This window comes from Melanerpes formicivorus, unplaced genomic scaffold, assembly GCF_026170545.1.
Source record: "Melanerpes formicivorus ecotype bairdi unplaced genomic scaffold, bMelFor1.0.p_v2 SCAF_20, whole genome shotgun sequence".
In the NCBI taxonomy this organism is placed as follows: Eukaryota; Metazoa; Chordata; class Aves; order Piciformes; family Picidae; genus Melanerpes; species Melanerpes formicivorus.
The window spans coordinates 1553177-1577489 of NW_027142372.1; the positions used below are offsets into that span (position 1 = coordinate 1553177).

General features: G+C 49.5%; 1 protein-coding gene and 1 long non-coding RNA gene across 3 annotated transcripts in view; one reads left to right on the forward strand and one right to left on the reverse strand.

The window, feature by feature from the left end:
- LOC137447208 (uncharacterized) overlaps nucleotides 1–24313 on the forward strand; it is a 200174-nt gene that overhangs the window by 54549 nt on the left and 121312 nt on the right. The gene's annotated exons all lie outside the window — the stretch shown is intronic.
- On the reverse strand, nucleotides 8242–13936 carry IRX6 (iroquois homeobox 6). Of its 2 annotated transcripts, none has more exons than XM_068150501.1 (7): nucleotides 12832–13936; nucleotides 11490–11735; nucleotides 11129–11238; nucleotides 10527–10837; nucleotides 9886–10401; nucleotides 9510–9611; nucleotides 8242–9279 (listed from the first exon to the last, which is right to left on the reverse strand). In XM_068150501.1, exons 1-6 carry the CDS (start codon nucleotides 12874–12876, stop codon nucleotides 9511–9513), a joined length of 1329 nt encoding a protein of 442 aa, XP_068006602.1. In that variant the 5' UTR covers nucleotides 12877–13936; the 3' UTR covers nucleotides 8242–9279; nucleotide 9510. The 2 variants fall into 2 exon arrangements, with proteins under 2 accessions (XP_068006602.1, XP_068006603.1); XM_068150502.1 differs by having other exon boundaries at nucleotides 10527–10834; nucleotides 12832–13935.

Sequence of the window (24313 nt, forward strand, 5' to 3'; positions counted from 1 at the left end):
GGCTGGAAGGCTGAAAGAAAATGAGTGAGCACTCGCAGTGATTTCATTATACCTCTTGGGTTTGGGGGACTTAACTTCTTGTTCCCCTCACTTTCCCCTATTTTATATCTCAATTCTTGTTGAAAAATCATTTTAGTCCTTTAAAGTATAATTCTCCCCCTCCCCCCGAGTAATGCACATCAGAGCTTTACAAAAAACTGTCCTTTGGGTTGTGGTTTTGATTGTGCACATCACTACAGTGATTTGCATGATCAGTTGTAGTAATTGTGTGTGGGTGAACAAAGAAACAAACACTCCATTCCCAACCAGCTTCAGTGACTATAGGGCATGAGTACAGTTGTGAGGCCAGGACTAATCCCCCTGGACTTCAGGCATTTCAGTATATTGCCTGCCTCGGGAGCACATCTACTCCATGTTCCTCTGAAGAGGCAGTCAGCTCTACAACTGTTCTGATTGTCAATGGCAAAGACTTTGTTTCTCCATTTATCTGAACTGGAGGCACATCTTCACACTAAGGGTTAGCTGAGATACACCAGTCAATTTAAGAAATTTTGCAATGGTGGGCAGATGTTTGTTTCTCCCACAGTTATTACAGGAGCTTTGGTTCCATAAGAAGTAAGGCCAAAAGTTCTATTCTGGAGAACAAAACCCAGCGTGTTCTGAAAAACAATAGAGTGCACAGTTTACTCTGGGGAGACACTGAGGAAACTAACCATGTGACAGATGATGTTCCAGATCCCTTCACAGGCTGATGCACTCATGAACAGTCTATTTGGCCAACCATAAGGAAAAACACAGACCTGAATTTAGGTTTGTTTAGTGAAACTCTGGTAGCATGGATATGGTAGACAAAAAAGCCTACACCAGACTTCATCAGCATTTTCCCAGGAGGGAAAAGCACTGTGTATCAGTGAAACTGAAAAGAATGCAGTACAGAAAACTGTAGAGCACTGAATTTTGTAACTTATAATTCAAGTGATACTAATTATGTAATTGCTCTTACAGGTTTGATTTAGTGGCTATGTTAGCAGTGAAAGAGGCTGTGAGCAGCTAACACTGCAGCAGGCTCCAGAAAGCCTTCAGGTTGAGACTTGGGCATCTCTGTACAAAGAGAGTGTGTAGTTCTACAAAGTAGTGAGAATCGCTGGGTCATAGCTCTGTCCTGCTTCTCCTCAGCCCTTAAAATGTCATTTGTGAGCCTTTGCAAATTAAACCAATCTTAATGCCATGCTGAGTGAAGCTGGAGGTGGTCCCTTGGTCAGCCTCAGGACTTGGGATGAAAAGCAGCCTAGAGATGATTTTTGTTATTACTTTTTGGAGCTGTGCTCTGCGTACAATTGTCCCTGAGACTACACTCCCCAACTGTAATTACATCTGCTTCATTTATGGGATACCGTGTATTTTATTTGTAGCCTGAGTTTTAAATGTGTATGAAGAGAAAATGAGGTTATATTATTGCTGTAATTGAGAGGAACTAGGACAAGTTTTATTAATTTCCTGCCACAGAATACTGAATAAGACAATATTTTATGGGAAAGTTAAGGGAGAAGAGTAATATATGTTACATTTCTGAATTCCAGAGGATGATTGAAGTTTTACTGGCAATTGATTTTTCTACAGGTAAATTGTAATCCTTGCTAGGCAGATGTGCCCCTGAATATAGTGTCTCCACTGAGATGTACTCACTGAGAGTACAATGAAATGGAAGCGTAAGGTGTATCAGCTCTGCTGACAGGCAGTGAGAAATTGGAAATCCTGTCTGTAGAAGCTACCTTTCCCTCTACCAAGGCAGCCATTGCTGCATGATCTACATTGCTCCAGATGCTGAGAGATCACAGAAATACTTAGCATATGAGTATCTGATTAGAAAATCGGTAATTTGACATGTGTTCTAAGAAATCATTCCTCTTTATGGACACTACTTTATCCTGGTCTGTTAACGTCTACCTGCCATTGTTTTCTACCACTCTCTAACTGTGCTATGTTTTCACAAGACTTTACCTTTCTGTATCTCTGCAATATTAGCTAAAGATGTAAAAATCACACTTGATGTTCATCACTGCTAAATGCTGAGCTCTGGAGCTGACAGGCCTTTGTGAAGAGGTCTGTGGAATGCCCCTGGCTGTGTAGCCTTTGGAAGAATCACCTCAGGTACTTCAGGCAATTCTCTCTGCAGCAAAACGTCCCTTCACTGGGGCTTCTGTGCTGCACTCTGTGTGACGGAGGAGGGTGGTTGCTAAAGCCCTGGAGGAAGCAGCAGCAGTGAAAGGAGCAGAAAGGACTGACCCTGCAGATGAGAGAGCTTCAACTTTCACTTGTGCCAGTGCTTGTTCTTACAGGAGAGTTAGTGGAGATATTTTCACACTTTTGGTTTTACATGCTTGCGATGTGTGTGCTGCAGTGTGCCACTGCTTTGCATTATGTAGTCACAAAGGGTATGGTGTGTTGGGGTTTGGTGCAAAAGCACCTGCTGTATAGGAACCTGATGATGTTACATACACAACGTGGTTGCTATATAGCTTTTCTTCTTTTGAGTGGGAACATCTCAGAAACACTGATAATGAAGTTGCTGAAGTCAAAGTAGCAACACCAATGTAGAAGAGCTGAAACCGTCTGAGTCAGTGCTACTACCTTCCCCTCTGACAGCAGGGGCTTTCTTTGGGAGGGAGCAGGCAAATGCCAAGGGAGTGGATGGACAGCGGTATGAGTTGTTCATGTTTTGTGTCTTTTCTTCATGCTGCAGTGAATCATGGAGTCTCCTTCACTCATCTTCACGCACTCCAAGTGATTTTAGGCCATTTCAGAAGTATCTTGCTGTATGTGCAGAGAGATCTTGTCAATATAAAGTGGTGCCCTGAAACAGCAGTGGCCTGCATGTTGTTTGGGTAATAGTCAGACTGTGGTACCCAGTCAGGGCTGATATTGCATCTCCTCAGTGCAGGAGGAAACATATCCTATTCGAGGAAAAATCAGCCATCCTGTCTTGGTCAGTGCTGGATTTGGATCATGGGCTATCAGGCTGCTTTGCTGCTGATACAACACTGCAGCAGAATTGTCCATTCTTCATATGATCATAGCTTTGCTGCCAGTGACACTTTTCAGAAGAGCTTTGTTTGTCCTGTTGTCCTGCGGGTGTAACAAATGACCCACTTTTCATTCTGGGGTACTGCTCCACAGCTGCACCACCAGGGAGACTCATGCTCCATATGTAGTACTGAACACCAGGAGAGGTCTTCTGCTGTGAATGCTGGAAGAGAGCATCAGCAGGAAGGTCCGAGTGCTGCTAGCAGCGAGTTACCCTGCTGCAGTAGGTGGAGCACTTGCTCTTGTACTGGCTGACCATGGTGATCACATTGCTAGACCTTCCCAGAATAAATTGCAGGTGGTGGCTGCAGAGCTGTAAAGTGCATCATCAGACAAACAAGATTTACATGCAAAGCCTGAATCCTCAGCAGGCTGCTGACTGAGTTTCTCATTGTCCAATTCCTTGTACATCTAAATGATTACTTACCACTGCCCTTCACATGATTTGTGTCAATAAAACCCAAGCATAGTGACATAGAACATTGGGGTTTTGTTACATGTAGGGAACAACAGTGGGATCAGTTGTGGCAACAGGGAGCTCCAGTCATTGTTTTTTAGCTGTTCAATAAATTGAAGAAGTTTCATTAAGCTGGTGGCTGTGGAGGGCATCTTTTAGATGTTGTACATACATTATGTGTGTATTTAAAATTCAGAAGTGAATCCCCTTGAATGAGTCATCCTAGTTAGGTTGAGGAGACCATACTGTTATATTTTTGGTCAAAACCTGAAGTTAGCTTTCATACACTTTACATTTATTCTGGAATCCAGTTTCTGTGGGTCTGGTTTCTTGAATGGCCCCTGTGGCTGAGAGCACCTATCCTTCACCCAGAGGTCTGGAAGGTAGTCACACCAAGTTCCTTCTCTGACACCTCAGGCAGCCTGGGGCAGCAGGCTGGCAGGTTCACCTGCTTGTGTCTTGTCTAGCAACACAGAACTTCTTCCAAATGTGCTTTTCTCTGAATGAGCTGGTGCCATGGCATGAGCTTAGGACGTGTCTAGTAGAAAACTAAGTTAAAAACAAACAAACAAACAAAACTAATCACAAAGAAAAGCATGGTTTTGCTGGCACACATACTGAATCTGATGGATTTAGTCATTAAGCTAAAGTAGACAGGGACATGATCTGGAAATGTCTTGGCAGTGGCAGCTACAGACCTTCCCATACTCTGTAACCTTGTCCTGTGTCTACGAGCATTTTGTCAGCTCCTGTTGCAACTCTGCACATCTGTATTACTGCTCCAGTGGGACCAGAGCACCAGCATCTAGGGAGATATCCCATGAATGCAGCTCCTGAGAGTACCTTTCCCATAAAAGATTGTATTCTGGCTGAAACCAAACATCAGAAATTCACACCTGAGTAAGCAGGCAATGCTTTTGCTAATCCCTCTTTAGCAAAACTGTGCCTGCTTGAGAAGGAAATTCTGTGTTAGGGTGTGCTTGCTAAGGAACAGGGCCAGCCTGGAGTGTACATGCTTGAAAGAATGATTTCTGACCTTGTTTCATGTTGGTGGATCCATAGGTGTCTGTAGCAGAAGTCTCCTCTGTGTGTGTCCAGGCTCTACTGTGCCACTTGCTCTACCAGTCAGCAGTACACAAAGCTGTCCTAATGAGAGAGAAAAAAAAATGAGCAGTTATCTTTGGTTTTAAACCTGCACGTATTGAGACTTAAGGGACAGTGACTGAGCACTACAATCAGTTTGTTTTATTACCCAGACACAGGGAGGGCAGGCAACATCCAAAGCACTAGGAAGATGGCAAGGAAGAAAAGAAAATTACAATTTTCTGCGCAGTTTTCTGGAGGTTTCCCCCTTGGGCAGGCATTCCAGCTGGGTCATTAATGGCAGTGGGGAGTACACCTTGCCAGCAGCAGAGCAGTGTATTAGGGTATTTTCTCTTCTTTAGATGAAAAGCCTAGCTTTTGGATTCAGGCTAAAAAAAAAAAAAAAAAAAAAAAAGAAAAAAAAAATCATCTTAAGTAGATTGAAAGAGAATCCAGATTAAATAAATCATTAAATCATTCTAGAATGTTATCCACCTGTTCTGGCCTGTAATTTATTTTCAGTAGGTAAAACAAACAAACAAAAAAACCCCAACCCAACCACAAACCCAGAACAATACAATAGTATAAAATTATTTTCCCCTAACAGATTATTTGATCCCGACATGACACCTGGCCAGAAGAGCTGCTCGTGCAGCTTTTGAGACCATTCTGAGCTAATTGCTCCATAACCTACATAGCCTCACAATGCTAAAACTTCTGCTGTAGCTACTTTTGAAGAGGCATTTCCAAGGGTCTTGCTGCTGCAAGGCCAGTAGGAACCATGCCTTTAATGTGAGATGGGAAACTTGCTGCTGGAGGACAGGACCATGTGTGTGAGGCTACAATAAAGTGTCAGCCAGCTGGGGGGCAGGGATCCCACACCTCTGCAGCATCAGGGCCACTCTCCACATGTGCTAGTGTAATAATAAAGGAAGATGTCTTCTCTCCTATATTCCTGAAAGGAGGGTTGTGCTTCTGAAGACTAGGAGGTGCTGGTCTGGATAGTTATTTGTGTTGTCCAGACCTCATGACTCCCAGATGGTTCCCCATGTTCTGTAGGACAGCACCAGCATATTTTGCCCCAGTCGTGCTGGCGGGAGATGGGAGAGAGGTGAAGAGCTGGAAGCAGGTGACTGAGGACCAGCAATAAAGAACTGCACTAGTGCTGAGAGAGTGGGAAAGTTGTGAAAAGGGGGGTTTGCCCAGCGCTTCCACACTTCCTCTCTGCCCAGATGCAGGTGAAGGAAGCTGATACCCCCATATTGTGTCCCTCCTGTATTTAGACAGAGGTAGGCAGGTCGGTGGTAATTTTTCGAGTGAATTGGCCCATCTGCTCAATGCAGCAGCGCTGAAGAAGAGGTCTCGGCACATTAGCCGGTCTGGGGACTGACTAAGGGCCAGAAACCTCCCGAGACGAAAGCGTGCGGGCGCGAAGGTGTGGGCTGGGGGATGCCCATTCTCTCTGTCCTCTGCTGTCGAGGGCTGCCTCACTCCTCCTTGGATTAGGTCGATAAACTCCAGCTCCAAGAGCCTTATTCCCGGCCCTAGCCCGTGTCTGCGTTTACCTGGAGCTGGGCACCGGAGCCGCTGCCCGGCAGGGAGCGGGGCCGGGCGCGGGGGTCACTGCGGGGGCGCAGGAAGGACCGGGGTGCCCGGGGAGCCGCGCCGTCTCGGCCGCACAAAGCCGCCTTTTCATCGCGGCCCCTTGCCCCCACCAAGCCCGTAATTGTCTTTGACAAAACTTCATTAACGAGCGCGGAGGCAGCGGCGGCCCCGCGGTCGCGCTGCCTTTGAGCGGGCGCAATGGAGTGTGCGCGGCCCCGCCGCTCCCGCCCGGGGCCATTAGCCCGGCAACTTTGTTTGAGAAACTTCCCACCCCAGCGGGGGACGCGTCAATCAGCCACCCCCGCCGCTGCGGCTGCTAATTGGGGGGCGATGCGGAGCTTGGGGGGAAGCGCAGTAGGTGCCAGGCGCGGCCCAGGGGGCTGCAGAGAAGGGAGAGCCAGGGACTTGATAATGAAGTATGTCCAGAGGGGATGTGCTACCTTCCGGCGGCTTCTGGGCTCCCCCGCCCCGCGGGGAACGAGGTCCTCACCTTGCGCCTCTTGTGTCTCGCTCGGGCAGACTAGGGGCCGGAGATGCTGCGGCCTCATCTCTCCGAACTGCCCCGGAGGAGCAGGCGCCCAGTACCCCACTGAAGGGTGGGGGGGATGGCTCCTCTCCGACGGACTGCTTGGGTTGACTTCCCGGAGGTCCACGGCATTAAAGTGCCCAGTTTGTAGCAAAGTCCTGACAAAAGCCGATTAAAATGTTTATTATGCCATTGGAAGCGCCAAATTTGTCCCTCTGACACCCGGGCGAGCCCGTAATTTTTGTTGTGTGCCTCGACACTCGTAGGCTCTGCTCCCGGTATTAGTTCTCCATCAGTCTCTACTCTGGTTTTTAATCAAAACAGTATCTGGAATATGATTCCTGGAGATTATATTTTGAGGGATTTGCGATACATATCTTGCCGGCATGACAGATTGCAAAGGAGTCCTGAGCGGGTGGCATAATCTGCATCTCGCATGCTTGACCTTTAATAAAAGGGGAATTAAAGTAATAAATAAAAATAGAAGTCTTAAGACTCCTGGGAGGTTACCTTCGCGTCCGTTTTACTAAAGATCCCCGAAGTCTGCACCCAACTAGTTATCCACCCTCGAGAGCTTCGTGGCTCCTTCGGGGACGGCCATGGGGACCGGGGCCAGGGCCGGTAGGCAAGGCCGGCAGCTCGGGGGAGCTCGTGTCCAGCTCCAGGCCGCGGAGATCGTGGAGGTTTCTTCTCCCGTGGGCAGCCTAGAAGGCCGCTGCGGGAGCTGCCTCCCCAGGGAGCCTTTTCCGCAGCTGTAAGGCAAACGGGAGCGGAGGGAGCTGGGTCTCTCCTGCCGTCTGAAGTCGGCGAGGAGCGGGGCCTGGCCCCGCCGCTGCGGACACGCGTGGGGACCCTGTGCTTTGTTATCCCAGGATTATACCTGTCCCCTCCGGTGGGAGAGGAGGGACGAAAAAGTCGCTTTGCAGGAATCCTTCGACAGGGCCTAATACTCTTTATGACAAGCCCTAATCCTTCAAATCCGACTTGAAATAATGTTTCTCTTTTCGCAACTTAATTTCCACTACTCTAAACTGCGGGTCACTGCTGTAGGCGGCGGGCTTCTGCGCCGCCGCTAGTCCGAGACTTCTCCGAAGCGGAAGAAAGCCGTTGGTCGGGCAGCTGCCGCGGGACTCACGATGGACCCGGCCCTACCCACAATCGGCCCTGGCCCTGCTCCCGGCCACTCCGGTACCTGCTGGCCCTCGTGCACAGTTAACACCTCCACACCTCCCTTCCTGCCCTGGCTCCTGGAAAGCCCGACAAAGTTTGCTCTCTTTGACGGGTTGCCCCATAGCCCGCTCCCCTCCTCAGCCCGGGGCTGCAGCTGGGCTGCAAACGGAGCAAAAATCGGGATTAGCCCCGCCCGCGTTGACCTGCAGCTTCTTTCGTTTACGAGCTGCTGCTCCGGTCGCTAACCCAGGAGTCGCAGTTTAGCACCCCACTTGTCTTGGTAGCCTTTGATAAACATATAGAAGTCTACACGATATTCAAGATTGATTTCCCTGATTTATTAAGGCAGAATTCATTGGACTCTGTTGACCACAAATGACTTAATGTAAATGCTGACCCCAGTGAACTTGGAAATAGCAGGTATCGGGTTGATCTATAGATGACCTCTTAATTACCACAGTTATTAATTTAAATTATTGCCACTGCTTCTACAGGCAGGAACAAAGAAACATTCTTTCTTCATCCCTGCATGGTTTATTAGTCTGAACACAAGTGTTTGATGACACTTTTAATTAAACAGAAATAATGCAGAGACGCGGTTTCCCTTTCTCGTCTGTCCTGTAAAGTGCAGCACTGCTCTTTTCACTGACGGCGGTGACCCACTAACAACGTCCTACTTCGCCGCCTGGTCGCCGCCCGCTGCCCGACGGTGCCCCGGCCGTGCCCCGGAGCGGGCGGCAAGTGCCTGGGGCCGCTCCACATGGGCTGCACCGACTCCTGGCTGCAGAGCTCCCGGGGTCACAGGACGGCTTCATGGCGTTCAACTCATCCGTGTTAATTACAGACTCTGAAAAATACTTTCAGTGGTATCTATATACATCGACGGGACACAAAACAGCGCGGCATAACCTGCGCTGCTCCTCCTCCCGCGACCTCGGGACAGCGCGGAGCTGCCGCGACTGACCCCACTTTGGCAGAGCAGGGCGCGGACTACCAGCGGTACCTTTGGGAGGGGAAGGAAAAACTAACCACGACGCAGGGAAACAAAGAAAATACTAGGTTGTTCGTTGTTATTTTTCTGTCCTTTTTGTTTTTTCTTGGCGAAGAGGTTGAGGGAGGACTGTTGCACAAATGGCAGGCTGCCGCTCCGCCCGCCGTGCCCCTCGGCCCCATGTGAGCAGCACGTTATGCTGCTGCGGGTCGTGTCCCCTGCGACAGCAGAGAAGGCAGAGCCGCGGGATGTGCCTGCTGGCCGGGGAGGTCATCGCCGTCCCAGAGAGCGATCTCCTTCGTTTGTTCTAAGCCTCGCTGCAGCCGGAGCCCCGTCGCCAGTGCTCAGAAGGGGCGGGCGGCCCTGCCGGGAGAAGAAATAGTGATGAATGTTTCCTTCTCAGGCGGGCTCTGGTGCCGGGCCCCACAGGCCCTACCCGAGACTGCGGATGCTGCCTCCGCCCGCATAGGGAGCGGTTCAGGAGCGCGGCATAACACCAGCCCCACCGCTGCTCTCCCAGGCCAGGGCCCCTCCGATGTCCCAGGGCCGACGCTTCTTGCAAGGTCAGACCTGACCCCCGGCCCGTCACTTACCTCACCTCCGCAGCACCGGCCGGAACGCCGTCCGCAGCCTGTCCAGGCAGGTCCCACTCAGCTCAGCGCCTCCTGGGCCACCCTTGGTGCCCCGCCCGATGCCTGCACAAACACAAGCGGCTCGCGGTGGGCCCGGCCCGGTCCGGCCCCGCCCCGCCGCCCTCCCTGCCCGCTCACTTCGAACAGCTAAGCCTCGGCGTGTGCACCGCCGCGAGGCGCGGGATGTAGCCCCGCTTGACACCTGGGAACGGCTTAGCGCCACGATCGCGCTGGGCCCGCCGACGGGGCTGAGAGAATGGGCGAGCTCACGCCGCGCCCTGTGTCCCGACACGTCCCGCAGTCCCCCCTGTCCCCGCGGCCCCGCCGCCGCGGGTACCTTCGCCCGCCGCCGCGTACTGGCACGACTCCCCCAAGCCGCGGTAGGACGCGCAGCTCCGCGGGAGTGGCTGCAGGTTGAAAGCGGAGCTCCTGAAGGCCTTGGCAGGCAGGGGTAGCTCCCCCACTACGCCGCCGCTTCCCTCCGACCCGCGGCCCTCGGGGCTGCCCCTGTGTGCCGCGCTGGCCCCAGCAGTGCGCGCCAGCGACCAGATCCGCGGTTTTTCCGCGGGCGCGTAGGGCGGCATCGGCCCGGCTAGAGAGGTGGGGGTGAAGTCCACAGCAGGGGCCTTGGCACAAGGAAAAGAGTGAAAGCGGTCGGGCAGGCTGCAGTCGCTTCTCGGGGCCTCGGGCAGCGCCGCGCCGAGGCTGGGGGCTTCCTGCAGGGAGCTGGCCCGGCCCTTCTCCGACTTCCCCGCCTCCTCTTCCTCTTCCTCCTCCTCCTCCTCCTCCTCTTCCAGGTCGTCCAGGTCGCTAAACTGCAGCTCCTTGTCCTCTTTACAGCTCTTCTGTTCTGCTTAGATACACAGCAAGGAGGGGGCGGCAGTGTGTTAGTGAGGATGCAGGGAGGCGGGGGGGGGCCTCGAAATCAGCCACCACTTCGAGCTATTTCGAGGTAACCGTCCTGCCTTTCCTGCCTACCTCTGCTGTCGTTCTCTGTGCTGTATTCCTCATCTTCCCGCGTGGTTTCTTCTTTCCTGTCTTCCCCTGCTTTATTCTTGGGAGACCAGGTCATTTTGTTTTCTTTCTTCAGCCTCCGTCTGGCGTTAGCAAACCAAGTGGACACTTGAGTCAGGGTCATTTTGGTGATGATGGCCAGCATGATCTTCTCTCCTTTGGTGGGGTAGGGGTTTTTGCGGTGCTCATACAACCAGGTCTTGAGAGTGCTTGTCGTCTCTCGCGTTGCGTTTTTGCGTCTGGCCGAACCACTGAAATCCACAGTCCCGTACCTGCTGGGAGATGGTTAGGAAGAGAGGGGGCCGGAGGGAGTCTGGCGTGAGCCCCCCAGACTGGCCTGGCCCTGCCGCAGGCCGGTGTGGTCCTGCCCATCTGCCCGCCTGCCCCTTTTCGCCTACTATGGCTGCCCAACTTTGATTTCAACTGACTGGTGCTCCCGGGGCGCCTCGTTTCTTTTGTACAACGTTTGTCAGGTCGGAGTTCCCTCCCGTCGTGGCCGTTTGATGTCGGCCGCTGCCTCGCAGGGGGATGCTAATGCTGCTGGGCGCTGATCAAAGGGCTTTTACCTGTCGTACTGGTACTGCCCCAAGGAATGATCGTACGAGTAGTAGGCAGCGGGCTGCGCGATTCCCGAGTGCAACGTGCCGGCGCCGTCCTTGATCTCATACTGGGTATTCTGCAAGGAAAGCGGCAGCCGTTGGCGTCGAGCAGGAGAGGAGCCCCCAGTGTTTCCCCCCGCCGCCCCAGGTCCCCGCGGCAATCCAGTCCCTTCGACACCCCCTGTCCCCAACGGGACGGCGCCGGTTCAGAGCCCTTCGGCGGTCCCCCGCCTCGACACCAACTGCGAACCGCCAAGTTTGTCGCCTGTTGCAGCACACCTTCCCCCCTCCCTTGCCCAGTGCGGGCCCCAGACGGGCGAGCACTCACCAGCGCAGTGTAGAGCGCGGCGGGCTCGGCGCTGTAGGGCAGGTAGTTGCCGTAGCCTTGGCCGGCGGCATACGGGGTCCCGTACATGCCCAGAGCAGCATTGAGCTCTGCGCGGCCGGGCGCCAGCAGTCGGCTCTCGTACGGGGCGCAGCAGAGGGAGGCGGCAGCCGGCGCCGGGGAGGCATCCGGCACGGAGCGGGGGGCAGCCTCGCAGCAGGTCGTGCTGGGGCTGGCGGACACGAAGAACTGCGGAGAGCAGAGGAGAAAGCTACTGTCGAGGCTGCCGCATCGGGGGGAAATTTAGGAGCGTGTGCGCGTCTGTCTTTGTGTGCAGAAGGGGTGGGGGAGTGGGGTGAGGAGGAGGTTAGGAAACCCGGTCTTAAGCAAGTAATTATAGACACCGGGAAATAAACGGAATGGGAAGCGGGAGCCCTTGGGAAGGGGGCACGATTAATCAAGCAGGCAAAACTTTAGGGAAAGAATTGCTTTTGAAAATGGCAAAAGATCCGTACAGCTCCTTCTTTTCCGCCCCCCTCTAGGTCCGTTTGCATTGATTTAATGGCAAGAAGTTGCGACTACAGTTAATTTGACAAAAGACAAAGCAGTAAATATGTCAGCTAACGCAATCGAAGGCATTTGATTTCAATAAGTTCAAGGGGACAGCTAACTTCCCAAGCGAAGGAAGCACATCTTGCAGTGATTACGGTGTATAAATAATTCCACCCAAATAAATCGTGACTCGAGGTACGCTATAGCGACGAGTTAGTGAATACAGGGTGCCTTCGAGGGAGGGTGGGTGGGGGTGTCCTTCGGAATCGTATGGGGGAAAAAAATGCCCTCCCGACAGATCCTAATAAAACACAGGAAAAGGACCGACCCGAGGAGAAAGGGAGGGGAAAGCGATGGAGCCTGGTTCCGCAGGACTGCCAGTGAAATCCCGAGCCTGCCGAGCTGCGGTCCCGGCGCGGCGGGGGTAGTGCCTGGCGCTCCGCGAGCGTTCCGCGGGCAGCTCCGCGGACTCGAAAAGCAGTCCCAGCCGGGACTAATGTATTTATTTGTTTGTTGCACTTAAAACTGAACGGTGGAAGGGAGGGGGGGAGGGGGAATTATCGCGTTCCTAAACGCCTTTGCTGTGCACGCTGCGAGTTATTTGTTTAAGCCTAACACGACACAAACGAGACAGAAACACACACGCACATTTTTTAAAAAAAGGCTCCAGATGTGCCCTTTAAAAAAAATACTCTAAGTAAGGGAAAGGGAAGAAAAAAAGGGAGGAGGGAACAAGACATCTGGACAGCAGCAGCGAATCTGAACAAAAGTGAGTGCTGCTCACTCGCCTTACCTGTGAAGTGGTGCTGTAGGGGTATCCGAACTGAGAGAAGGACATAGTCGCTCCTTATTTTTGGACCATAGGCAATATTTTCCCCCCAAGATCGATTGTAACTAAACCCTGCTTCAAGATGCACCTTCTCACACACACATTTCCACGTATGGCTTCCCCCCCCCCCCCTTTTTTTTTTTTTTCCTCCCCTCAATTATAGATGATTGCACTTAAGAAAAGCAGCCAAACATCCGAGGCAGGGGGGTGGCTGGTGCCTGGATTTAAAAAAAAAACGGCTACCCCCCGCTTCCCATCGCCCTTAATAAATATGTTTGTATAGCGAGAGTTTGAAAAGCCACTCCACATGTATAGAGACTTTAAGTGCAAAGGGGCTTTTTCAAAGAAGGGGGGGTGGGGGGGTGGAAATCACGTAGGGCTTGCAAGATAGCTTGCTTGTTGTATTATTTTCTGCTCTATAGGTCTTTAGCGTTCGGCGGTGGGCGAGGAGCGGGGTGACGTCACGGCCCTGCCGGCAGGAGCAGGCAGCGGCGGGCAGGAGCAGGCAGCGCCCCGCGCCCGCTCCCCGCACTTGTTCCACGGTGGGTCACCGTGCGCGGCGGAGGCAGGCATCAGCCCTGAACCGCTCTCTCCCTCTCGCCGGCTCTTTCTTGGTTAAAAATAAGACAAATTTATCTTGCCAGAAAAAATACACAGGAGGAATATCAGGGCATCCACCCGTGTGCCCCCCGCCTCCGTGTAGCCCCGCACCTGCGGGGAGGAGGAGCGGAGGTCAGGGGCAGCGGTGGTGCCAGTAGCCCCCCGGGCAGGAGCGCAGTCCTCCGGCCCTTCCCGCTGCCCCCAGGTCCCACCAGCAGGGCCGGGCTCTGCTGTACAACACGGCACCACTTTGGCACTTGAGCCCCTCCCTGGGCTCCGCTGCCCTTCGCCGCGGTCAGAGCGGCGGGAGCAGGGTCTGACCTGGCCCCGCACGGCGTGCTCTGCCAGCCCGGGCAAGGTGCACGGCTAGGGTCTGGACAAGAGCCGGCCCCGAGGGCAGCTCCTCCGCCGCGGAGCCTCCTTCCCTAAGGCGTGCTGAGCAGGGAATCCATTCTTCCCTCCTAGACCCGGAATGGTCCTACCGGGAGAGGCTGGCGGGGCGGGGCGGTGGCAGGTCAGCGGGGAGGTGCTGGCTGGCTGCAGCCCGGCCTGCCCATTGCTACCGCGGCGTAATTGCATCAATTAACAAATGGAGATGCCCTTGTTTAAGCAGCGACTTACAGATTGCGAATTTGCCTTTGAGGCGAGCTTCCCGGGAGGTAAATGGGGATTTTCCGCGCCCCCCCCTCCCCACCTCCCCTGCGGCAGGGGCTGCCACGGCCCTCCGGCTTGGCCGGACACGATGTCCTTCCAGGGCTAATCCAACGAGACAAAAAAAGGGAAAAACAAACAAACAAACAAACAAAAAATACCGCAACCCTCCAACAACTCTCCCCGGCCCAGGGTGGCTCGCGGCACTTGTCCCGGGCAGGCTGGGGCCCTGCCCCATGGAGACAGGCGGTGGAGACGGGCAGCTCACGCTGTGCCTGTCCCCGCTAGAGCAGCCCCGCTCCGCCGCCCGCCGCCCCTCTCCCCGACGGGTGGCGCTGCCGAGCCGCGAGCGAGGAGCGGCGGGCCCGGCCTGGCCTGGCCCGGCCCGGCCCCGGATGCTGCCCCAGCGGTGCGGCCGGGCCAAGGCAGCCGCTACTCTCCCCGGCGGGAGCTTGCGGACAGAGGTGCTGCTGCCGGACGCGTCTGGGGCGGCTGGTCCCGGCTCGGCCCGGGCGGAGGTTGTCTTGAGGCCGTAGCGGCCCTGGCCAGAGCAGGGCACTAGCGGGGCTTCTCCCCGGTCGCAGTCCTTCCACTGGGCCCAGAGCAGAACGGGCTGCCCACGCCGTCGGGGCATGAGAGCGCCTGTCCGCTGCCCGTGGGACCGGGCCGAGGCAGCGCCGGAGCCGTGGCCCGCCCCAGCGGGGTGAGCGGAGTGGCCCGGAGCGCAGGTTCGGCGGTGACAGCCCGCTAATACCGCCTGTAGCCTGGCGAGGAGGAGCACTCGGGCGGTGTAAGACCCAGCTGTTTCAGTTGTCTTTAACCGGGGCAATAACTTCAGAAAATTCATTAAAGAACACCTTTAGGTAACATTACTGCTAATTATTTAATTGCAAGAATCCCTATGGGGAAAATTATGCTAATTATAAAGTAATAAACCCACTTGTTCTAAAGCACTTAATTCAGCAAAAATTAGTCTTTTCGCCAGAACATTTTTTGTATTATTTGATGAAAGAAACAAGAGTGGCTGTGTGCTCATCCTGCCTGCTCTGCGAGACCATGGGAGCTGTTACTGACAATGTGTGCCTGCTGGCAGGCTGAATATGGGGCTATTGCCCTCCTTGCCAATGTGAGAGGTACAGCAGCCACCAAACCCAGAGCAGAATTCACTCTGCAAAAGCACCTTTACAGCAGACATAAAGCAGAGCAATGCAAGCGCTGTGCTTGACCATATTGTGCACAATCAGTGTGAAAGCAAGTCAGTTCCCTGTCAAGTATGGTGAAGCTAAGCCCTGCTTTGGGAGCTGGCCTTTTGCAGCCCGTATCTCTCTCCACTTACAGCACTCTGTCCTATGGAGATGTTGCTGTAGCATACTTTGCTCTATACACAGCCACTAGGCGACCCTTTTAATTGCCCTTACAACCTGGGATGTTAAATGGTGTTCCTGTTAACAAACAGAAGTTGTACCTTGCTCCTCGGCTCCTCAGGAGGACACAAACACTGTCCCTTTGTGTTCTGAGCAGTGCCACTATTCATCCTGTCAGTCTGTCACTGAGTGACTGGACTCGCCATGGCAAAACTGCTACAACATCTTCCTGCGACTTGCAGATACTGGCATAGGCTGTCTTAACAGGTTCTTGAACCTGGCATATTGGAGGGCAGTTCTGGGGAAGGAGTGTGCAATTTCTTTCCATTACAGGGAAACTGCTTTAACAGCTACATTGCCATTCTGCTCATACATTGCATTTCAAAGGAGCCTCACCGATTGTATGTGGTCACTGTAGATTTTGCTTTCCTCTATCTCTATCTACACCATCTCTCTCCCCGCATACATGTACCATCCCACCCTGTGGCAGGTATTGCCTTCACCCAGTTGTCCTGGTAAGGACTGTGGGACTATAAAGTCCAGCAAAACTGTAAAAGGATTTCTCTTGATTCACAAACTTTTGTTCTTGAAAGAGAGGAGTGTGAGGCTTAACTGTAAACGTTTCTGTGAGCGGCTCCTCTTGAAACAAGGCAGGAGTTCAAACATATCCTACAATGTGATTTTTGATGATGCTTGTAAAATCAGCATAATTTGTTTTAGCTCTGATACTGCTTTGCTTGGGAGGTAACTGCAAGGGGTAAAAGTAATGGTATGGGCTTCCCACCATTACAAATGCAGTTGCTGATAACTGGGAATGAAATAATAAGTTAATTGAAATGAGCATTGGAGTATCATTTCTGGAGGGGAAGAATAATTTTCTAAGAAGGGTGAGAATAAAGCAGCTTCAAAAACATGTAGCAGAAATGTGGCTGAGAAGAAAGTGTCTTTATATTTGAGAGTATGGGAGGATTTTTTTGGCTGTTGCTTTTTTGTACTGAGAAAATGAAAATTCTTCAAGTCCATGCATGAATAAACAAGTACAGCTGGGCAGCCTAATACATAATTTATACTGATCAGTCACTGCAGATTTAACTGAATAAAGCCAAAATGAACACTAATTGTTTTGACAAACTAAAATAGTGTATATGATGGTTTATTGTGAAGCTTGCTGGTACTCTTCTTATCTCAGTGGCTATTGTCAAGACAGATTTCTGCATGAGGGGTAGAAAAAGATGAAACAAATTAGGACAGTATTAAGATTAATATCTTGTTGAAGATAAAGCATTTTAATTGCTTAGCACACAAGCAGAAAATAGGAAGAAGTGTCTTCAGGATAGAGGGGAAAATTGGCATAATGAAGCATGAGGCATACCCTGGTTTAGGGGCAAGGTGTAATTGCTGAGATAACTTGTGGTACCCTGTCAGCTGAAGGCTAAGCCTGAAAGTAGACTTTTTCTTTTCCTTTTTTTTTTTTTTTCTTTTTCTAGATCACTTTTGAAATATATCAGGGATAACTTTGGTTGCCTTTGGACACTTGCCTTATGACAGGGAACATAGAAAAAGATGTCAGTGGATTTCTGGAGGGTTGTATACGTAGGCTAGTTAATCCAAGAAGCTGCACAATTTCACTCTTACTCTGATGTTGTCATGTACTAAGTGAAAGAAATACATGCATGGGCTTTTACTTGACTTCTCCAGACCCTCTCATTTAGGTGGATGGCTAAAGGGGAGACATTTAAAATTTCATCTGAAAATTAAGAGAGAGACAAAGGTAATAATATTCACAGGGATCCCTAAGCACCACTTGTGTGTGGACTTCTTTATGTGCCAATAAGCTGCTGCTTCCTAACAGTCCTCTATGTTGTGATTAAGGTTTAGGATATGGCTGTAAAATCAACAGTTGGACTTGCATATTTCTGCAGTTCAAGGGCATGGGGCTTTAATCTGGTCCATTCTATGCCTGGATGCAGCCAAGAGGGTGGACTTGGATCTTCACCATGCTCCTGGGTGGGATTTTCCCTGGGATCAGGGGCCATCACTAAACCTGGCTTTTGAAACAGTAATTGGCTAATGAGGAAACAGCTTCCTTTGTTAGAGAGCTCTGCATCAGGGTAATCCAGCACAACCAATAACCACACAGTTATTGGTTGAGGGTTTTTTGGGTTATCTGGAGATTATTCTATAAACTATCAGTTCAGCCAGTGAAGATGCTTATATGCAAAACTCTTGAGAGCTTCACCTTTGAGGACTTGTTTGTGCTTTGCTGAGATGTGGGTTAATTTACAGCAAGGTCAGGGCAGTGTCACAACTCACATTCAGGCTGCATCAGTGGTCACTCTTGTGATGCAGCTTGAGCAGGATGTTGGGCTCACCAGCCACCCAGCTGTGTCTATGCTTTTGTGGCCTTTGTATCCTCTGATGTGCAGCTGGTGTGGAGGAGTCATGTGGCTGCCAAGCTGAAGGTTTTTCATTTCGTATCACCTCAAAGGTAGTTTGCCTTTGTTGTTCTGTGGCAGTTAATGACAGTGTTATCTCCTTACTGCTCTGCTTGCTGGAATTTCCAGGATCTATTTTAAATTGGTGAGCAGGTTATGTGCAACAGTACCTTATTCTCCATGAGTTGTCACTGACTTATCTGCACTGTTAAATGTGGATGTCAGAACTGCTTCCTTAGGTACTTTCATTTCTAATTTACGAAAGCCCAGCTGAGTTGGTTGTACATTAGAAACATGGAGAGTTGATGGTTTATTCCAAACCCAGAAACTACTTAGTCCAGGAGAGTTCATCCTGGCCCCATCAAGTCAGTTGGCCTTACAACCTTAAAACCTTAAAACGTCTTCATCTGAGAAAAGAAGGGGCTCTGCTTGACTCCCCTCCAGATCCTGTCTGAATTGGCTGTGTTTTGTGTCTGCAGAAGGGAGTGCAGAACATGATGTTCTGGGTGGTTCACTGCTGGTCGCCTTTAGGTAACTCTGGCCTTTCCTTTCACCAGCATTTCAGGCAGTACTGAGTGCTGGGGGGGCATTGGGGAAGAGCTGCGGTGGCGAGGGGCCATCTGCAGCCCACTACTCTGGGGAAGCTGGGACCACTTGTGATTTCACACACACGCAGCACTAATCTACAGTAAATCTTACTAAATCAATAAAAATATGGAAAGTATATAATTTTTAAAGAAAAAAACACGTGAGACATGGCCATTAAGGGCACAGCCATTCTAATACCTGAGTCTGGTTGAAACTGCAATTAAAAACATTCCAATAATAAATCTACTTTCAGTCTTGCTTAATGCTTTTAACTTTCTAGAAAGTTCAAGCTGGTATCCCAAAAATGTGCCAGGACTTTCACAATGTATTTTATAGACTCATAAATAAATATGGCAATTCATCTAAGCTGTATTTCTTTCATATTTGATGGCAATTTATTATGACACTCACTCATTCAGTGCACAAAAACTCTAATGCACTTAAAATCGGATTTCAAACCAAACGTTTTATGGGAAAATATAGTATTGATCATCCATTTAAAGGTATCATGTGATGATTCATAACCTGCTGTAAAGAGGATCTTATGAGGACATTCAGAATGAGTTTTGTGGACCATTCTTGCCACAAAATCAAACGAAGGAGATCTATAGTTCTCAGTGATGTTTTCTAGTTTTGCTTTGGAGATTTTGCCTCTAATGTTGTTGCTGTTTATGATGGATAAACAGCTTTAAAATAAACCACTTTTTGTAGCTAAACAAAAATTAAATAGACCATTATGTTAAGCACATACTAGCACTTCCCCCCCCTCCCCCCCCCCCCCCCTTTTACACAATTCATGCACAGAATTTGTCCCTTTCAAGGATAATTTCCACAATCTTGGCTATGTTTGTGTGATACACATTTGCTACTCTGTTCTTCAATAAAAGGTGATCCAGGAGCTTTATGATCTCACATGCTTCTCATTGCTGGTTTGGAGATACACCTTCTGCTGCCTATTGCTTGGGAAGTTTCAGTGGCTTCTTTGACATACCAGCAGCAGTTGTGAGCTGCAATCTGCTGTCCTGGTTGCATGGTTCATCATTTGAAACATTTTCAAGCTGAAAAACTTGAGAAGCTACATCCCCAAAATGCAGGCTTCTGAATATGTGCTGGGGGACAAAAGGAAGAAAAGAATGAAGGGGACTGTGACATGTTGTGCACTGTGTAGGGTTCACATCCAGGCTGCCCAGAACAGGCTTCTTCAGTCCTTCACCATAAGCCTGCAGGTACTTTTCAGTGGAAATGCTGCTTTGGTTTCCCCAGTGTGTGGAGCACCTTCCAGAGCCTGACTGGGGCTAGCATACAACCATACTGGCCATTGGCCTGGCTTCCATGCACAGGAAGTATGGGGAGGAAGTTAGAAGTGGGAAATCTCTTCTTTCATGTTTGTAAATGATTAGTGTCTGTAGTTGTGGACCTGGCTGGTCCATCCTTCCTCCCAAACCTGCCTGCTCATTGCCTGCCTGCTGCCTGTTCTCTGCCTCACTCAATTCCTGCCAAGGCTCATCGCTGACTCCAGGATAAGCAGAGCAGCCCCTGGCTGTGTCCCAGGCAGTGACCCCCCAGCCTCCACCACTGCCTGGGACAGATGTCCTGCAAGAGCCTGGGGCTCTGCAAGAGTTGAAAATAGCCATCTTTTCATCTCCTTCTCTGAGATTCTTGATATAGTGATGTTTTCCTGTTTAAACAGGCCATAGTCATTGCCAGCCTAACTATTTTCTGGATATCTTTCCTTAGTGCCATAGGCTTTGGATGGTGACACCAATGCTTGGAGAGACAGCAGAAGGAAATAAGTAGTGAAGGCTAAAGCACTTGGTTAAAGAAGAGTCTCATTTATAAATCAATTTTAATAACATATTTAAAAGCTCTCACATTTGCCTTTAATGTGTTTCCATTTCCCCCTTGGTCATTAATATTTAAAATATTTTTCTTTACTGATCTTTTTTCTATTGTGTCCTTTCTAACTTTCCTTTCTCTCTTTAATCTGCAAACAGTGTGTTTTGGAGAAATGCATAATCCATGAGAAATCCAGATAATTTGATACAGGGAAAAGCTTTCAATCCCATGAAAGAAATTTCAGAGGCGCTGAATAATTGTTTAGAAGTTACAGTGAGCAGTTTCACTCGTAACCTGGGTTATGTTTTCACTGATGGACTTTCAAAATGAGGAGACCCCATTATTTCTCCTAGGAAGTAATAATCAGCAATGCAATTTTTATTAAAATGCCTGTGGATAACATTTTTTTCAGCAAGCCTGTTGTGGAGGTGGCTTCATTCCATGGCCCTGAGAGGTGCTGCTTCTCGAGAGTTCCACTTACATGTAGCAGCACAGGCTCCCACAAGGTGAACCCTAAATAATGGACAAAGGCTTGTTCCTCTGTTCAGTTTGTTCCATGTGCATCAGCTCCCAGTGTCTCCTTGATTATGCAGAGCTAGAACAAGCCTGAGTAAATGTGCAGTGGGCAGTGAGCAGCACAGGAGTAGCCTTGCTGTGAGGTCCTTGCCCAGCTCACTTGTGCTTCTTTTCTCTTTCCATATAGTTTTACTGTGTAAAATTACTCAGTAAAAATTTTGCCCCATGGATTGTTTTACCCATACTTTTCTGTTGAGCCTTAATATTTATCCAACCTGCTTTCACTGCTTGTAGCCTGACATGGGATTTCACTGTGGAAACAGCAATTGCCTTCCTCATGTGCTGTGCTGGGGAGGGGCTGGGCAGGCTGGGCTGTGCATCAACTTCCCAGGGGCCCTTGGCATTACAGCTCCATGTGAACCTCAGTAAATCTGTCCCTGCAGCCCTGGCCAGGTAGGTTTTGCTCACTAACAACTTCTGTGCAGAGGGCTGTGTGTGAATCTGCCCGTAAGAAGGCTGCTAATTTGGGGGCTCTGTAGTTTGGGGCTGGGTAGCACCATGACTGCAGTGGCTGCTTTCTGTCACCTTTTATGCCTTTGGTTTGGTTATGTGTGCCAAATAAGGCCTGAGCATGCAGACTGTAGACAGAGTCTCTCTAGTGTTAAAGGATGTGATAGCTGTGGGAGCAGCATTCAAAACTGGTAAAACCCTATGTCTGTAGACATAGTGAGTAAACCCCACAGGGAATGGTTCAAACTGCTGTGGGAAAACTGTCCTTACTGTGCCAAAGGATGGTGTGGTGTTTATTTGCTGTAAGGTAGCATCAGTTTAGTCTGCTGTTGTACTCCTTTTGTGCTGTTAGTTTGCTCCATATTTGTCCTTCCAGCTTAACCCGTGTGGTATAGTGATGAAGCAGAATTGTACCGTCAGTGCTTAGACAAGGAGGGGTAACAGGGAGGGTTATCTGGCAGATCTTTGACATCAAAGAAATGTAGAAAATATGAATCCCAGCATCCTTCATGTCAGATTTGGCCAGTGATGCCTGGTGTTACAGTGGAGTGTTGGATCACTGTGTGTGATCCGGCTTGGTGAGCAGTCGAGGCCCAAGGCAGTGTGCCAGCGCAGAACAGCAGAGTCCACTGTGGTTTGCACCAGTGAGAGCCATTGTTAGGTCAATCTAAAACCAGAGCCTTAAAGTCAGTGTGCATTACACATTATGCAATTATGCAAATGTTGCCCTTGATATTGGCACTTTTGCCCTGATAGCTTTAGTGTATATTTTACAAATGAAGTTACTGTCACATTTCATTATGCTGTTTACTGACCCACTGCTTTGGAGATGCTGTTCTGATTCTTGGGTCCTGGCCATTCTTGCCACCACAGAGTTTGTGCTCTCCCCCAAACTGGGTAACACAGATCTGCAGAGACCCAGCTCTGCTGCTCTTTGATGTGATGGCTTTGAGGAGTTCTGTTAGTGGTCAGTACAAGTTGTGACTGCTCCCAAAGAGTTCTCTTTCTTCTCTCCTGAGTGTGACCTGTTCTCACAACAATCTGGTCAGCGTGGTTTCTTTTTCAGTTTTCAAAAAAGGTCCTGGTATATTTAATTATTAAACCAGAAAACAAGGAATGTTTTGGGAAACACAGAGGGAAGCAGAGCATGTGACTGACATTCATTGGTTAGTATTAGCCTGAACCTGCTTCTGTTAACTGAAAGCTTTGCCATTAACTTGGCAATGGAGTCTGTGGCTGTTGAACAGAACTAGTCACACTCCCTAGGCTTTTATGCAGTACAGTGAAATAGTCGTCTTGGAGAAAGACCTCCAAAAGAAAGCTCCAAATTTGAGTCCTTGCATGCTGAGAATTGTTGTCTAACAAACAAGAAAAATACTTAACAAAAATCACTTGCAAAATGTCTGGGTTTTGAGATCATGCAAAATAGATTATGGTTTTTATTTTTCTTTAGACCAAGGAAATAAAAGCTGGAATCTCTTTTGATTTGATGCCCCTCTCTAGTGCTGCAAGCTTCTCTCTGTGATAGCCACAGACACTGGATTCGCAGCATTCCTCAGGGGGAGCAGGTTTTCTGACTCCCTTCAGTGAGACACTGAACTTCCTTGGAGAAGGCTCAGGCTAAAGTTATGCTGGTTGAGGGATTTTTCTAGAGAGCCTTTGTCAGGATAGGTGATGGTAAATCTGTAAGAAGCAAATGTGCAGGAAGTCTGGATTCTGCCTTCCTGGGACCAGCCACTCATTTCTCCCTGTGTGGAAAGGAGCATTGCACTGCTCACAGCAAGCTACTTTTCTCTGGTTTGGGTTTTTGATGTTTTTTTTTCCCCCAGCTTGCTTAGTGCAACTGAACCTTTTGAGGCTTTGTGCTGACATTGGTAGTGTAAGGAGGGTCAAGCTTCCAGTCTCATTCATAAGCCAGTTTGGCACAGCAGACTCTACTGAGGATTGCAGTGCTTTTACTGGGTCTGTCTCTAGGTGCTTTTTACCCTTAAAGAGATCCTGGTTCAGCTAATGCAATTTTAATTTTAAACTCTTGTAAACCCTTTCTATGTGTACTCCACATCAGCCTGACCTCAGTTTACTTGTTATCAGACTTTAACAAGAGCTAATCAGTTTAAATGCATCTGCAGTTGGGTTTTGCATCAGTTCAGTGAGGTCAATTTAAAATTGATTTCCTAAAGCTATGGCAGGGCTTCCCATATTGACAAGCCAAAGAATCATTGAACATCAACTTGGTAACAATCCTGTTTGCATTGCAGTGTCTTCATCGTTACATCAGTGCCTGAGCACTTCAGGAGCCCCTGTTTGAGTTCTTAAACCAGAAGGGAGAGATAAATAAAAGCAGTAAGTGATGTGAATAACAGTCCCTTTCATGAATCCAGGCTGTTGTTGAAAGCACATCAAGCTGTTGGTAGATAAATATTTTTCTGGAGTTTAGAACAGAGAAGCATCTGACATTTCAATTACCACTGTTCATATTTAAATGCAAATAAGTGGCTTCTTTACTCTGTAATTCAACAAACCTTATAATTATGATCTTATGATATTTTCATAGCACTTGCAGCAACATATGGCACTTCAATAGGCAAACAAGGCAAGAAACAGAATTAAGAATTTCTGTGATGTTTGTTTGTGTATTTGTGGCTCTGTTATAACCCCTTTGTTTTAAACACCTCTTTGCTTAATTTAGCAGTTTATATAATTGGAACAAATTTACATGGAACAAAACTGAGTCTTATGGTTAGATTATTGCTTGTGTCCTTAATCTGATGTAGGAGTTTTCTGTTGGAAAAAGCTGCAACCCCAAGCAGCTCAACAGTGGTAAAAAATACTGCGTGAGCTAAATGATCATTATGGACTGCATGGGTCAGTACCTTGTTAGTGTAAATTATTTCAGCTGCTGCTAATGCTTCTGCTCAGAGCACCATCCTGGTAGTTTCAGACTAC

What these genes read in the sequence shown, in the direction of transcription:
- IRX6 (XM_068150501.1), bottom strand. Translation starts at nt 12,876, where the DNA reads ATGTCCTTCTCTCAGTTCGGATACCCCTACAGCACCACTTCACAG. An exon ending in CCTACAGCACCACTTCACAG is followed by an intron (nt 11,736 to 12,831) that starts GTAAGGCGAGTG and finishes TGCTCTCCGCAG; the next exon opens with TTCTTCGTGTCCGCCAGCCC. An exon ending in GTACGCGGCGGCGGGCGAAG is followed by an intron (nt 9,612 to 9,885) that starts GTACCCGCGGCG and finishes GTGTTTGTGCAG; the next exon opens with GCATCGGGCGGGGCACCAAG.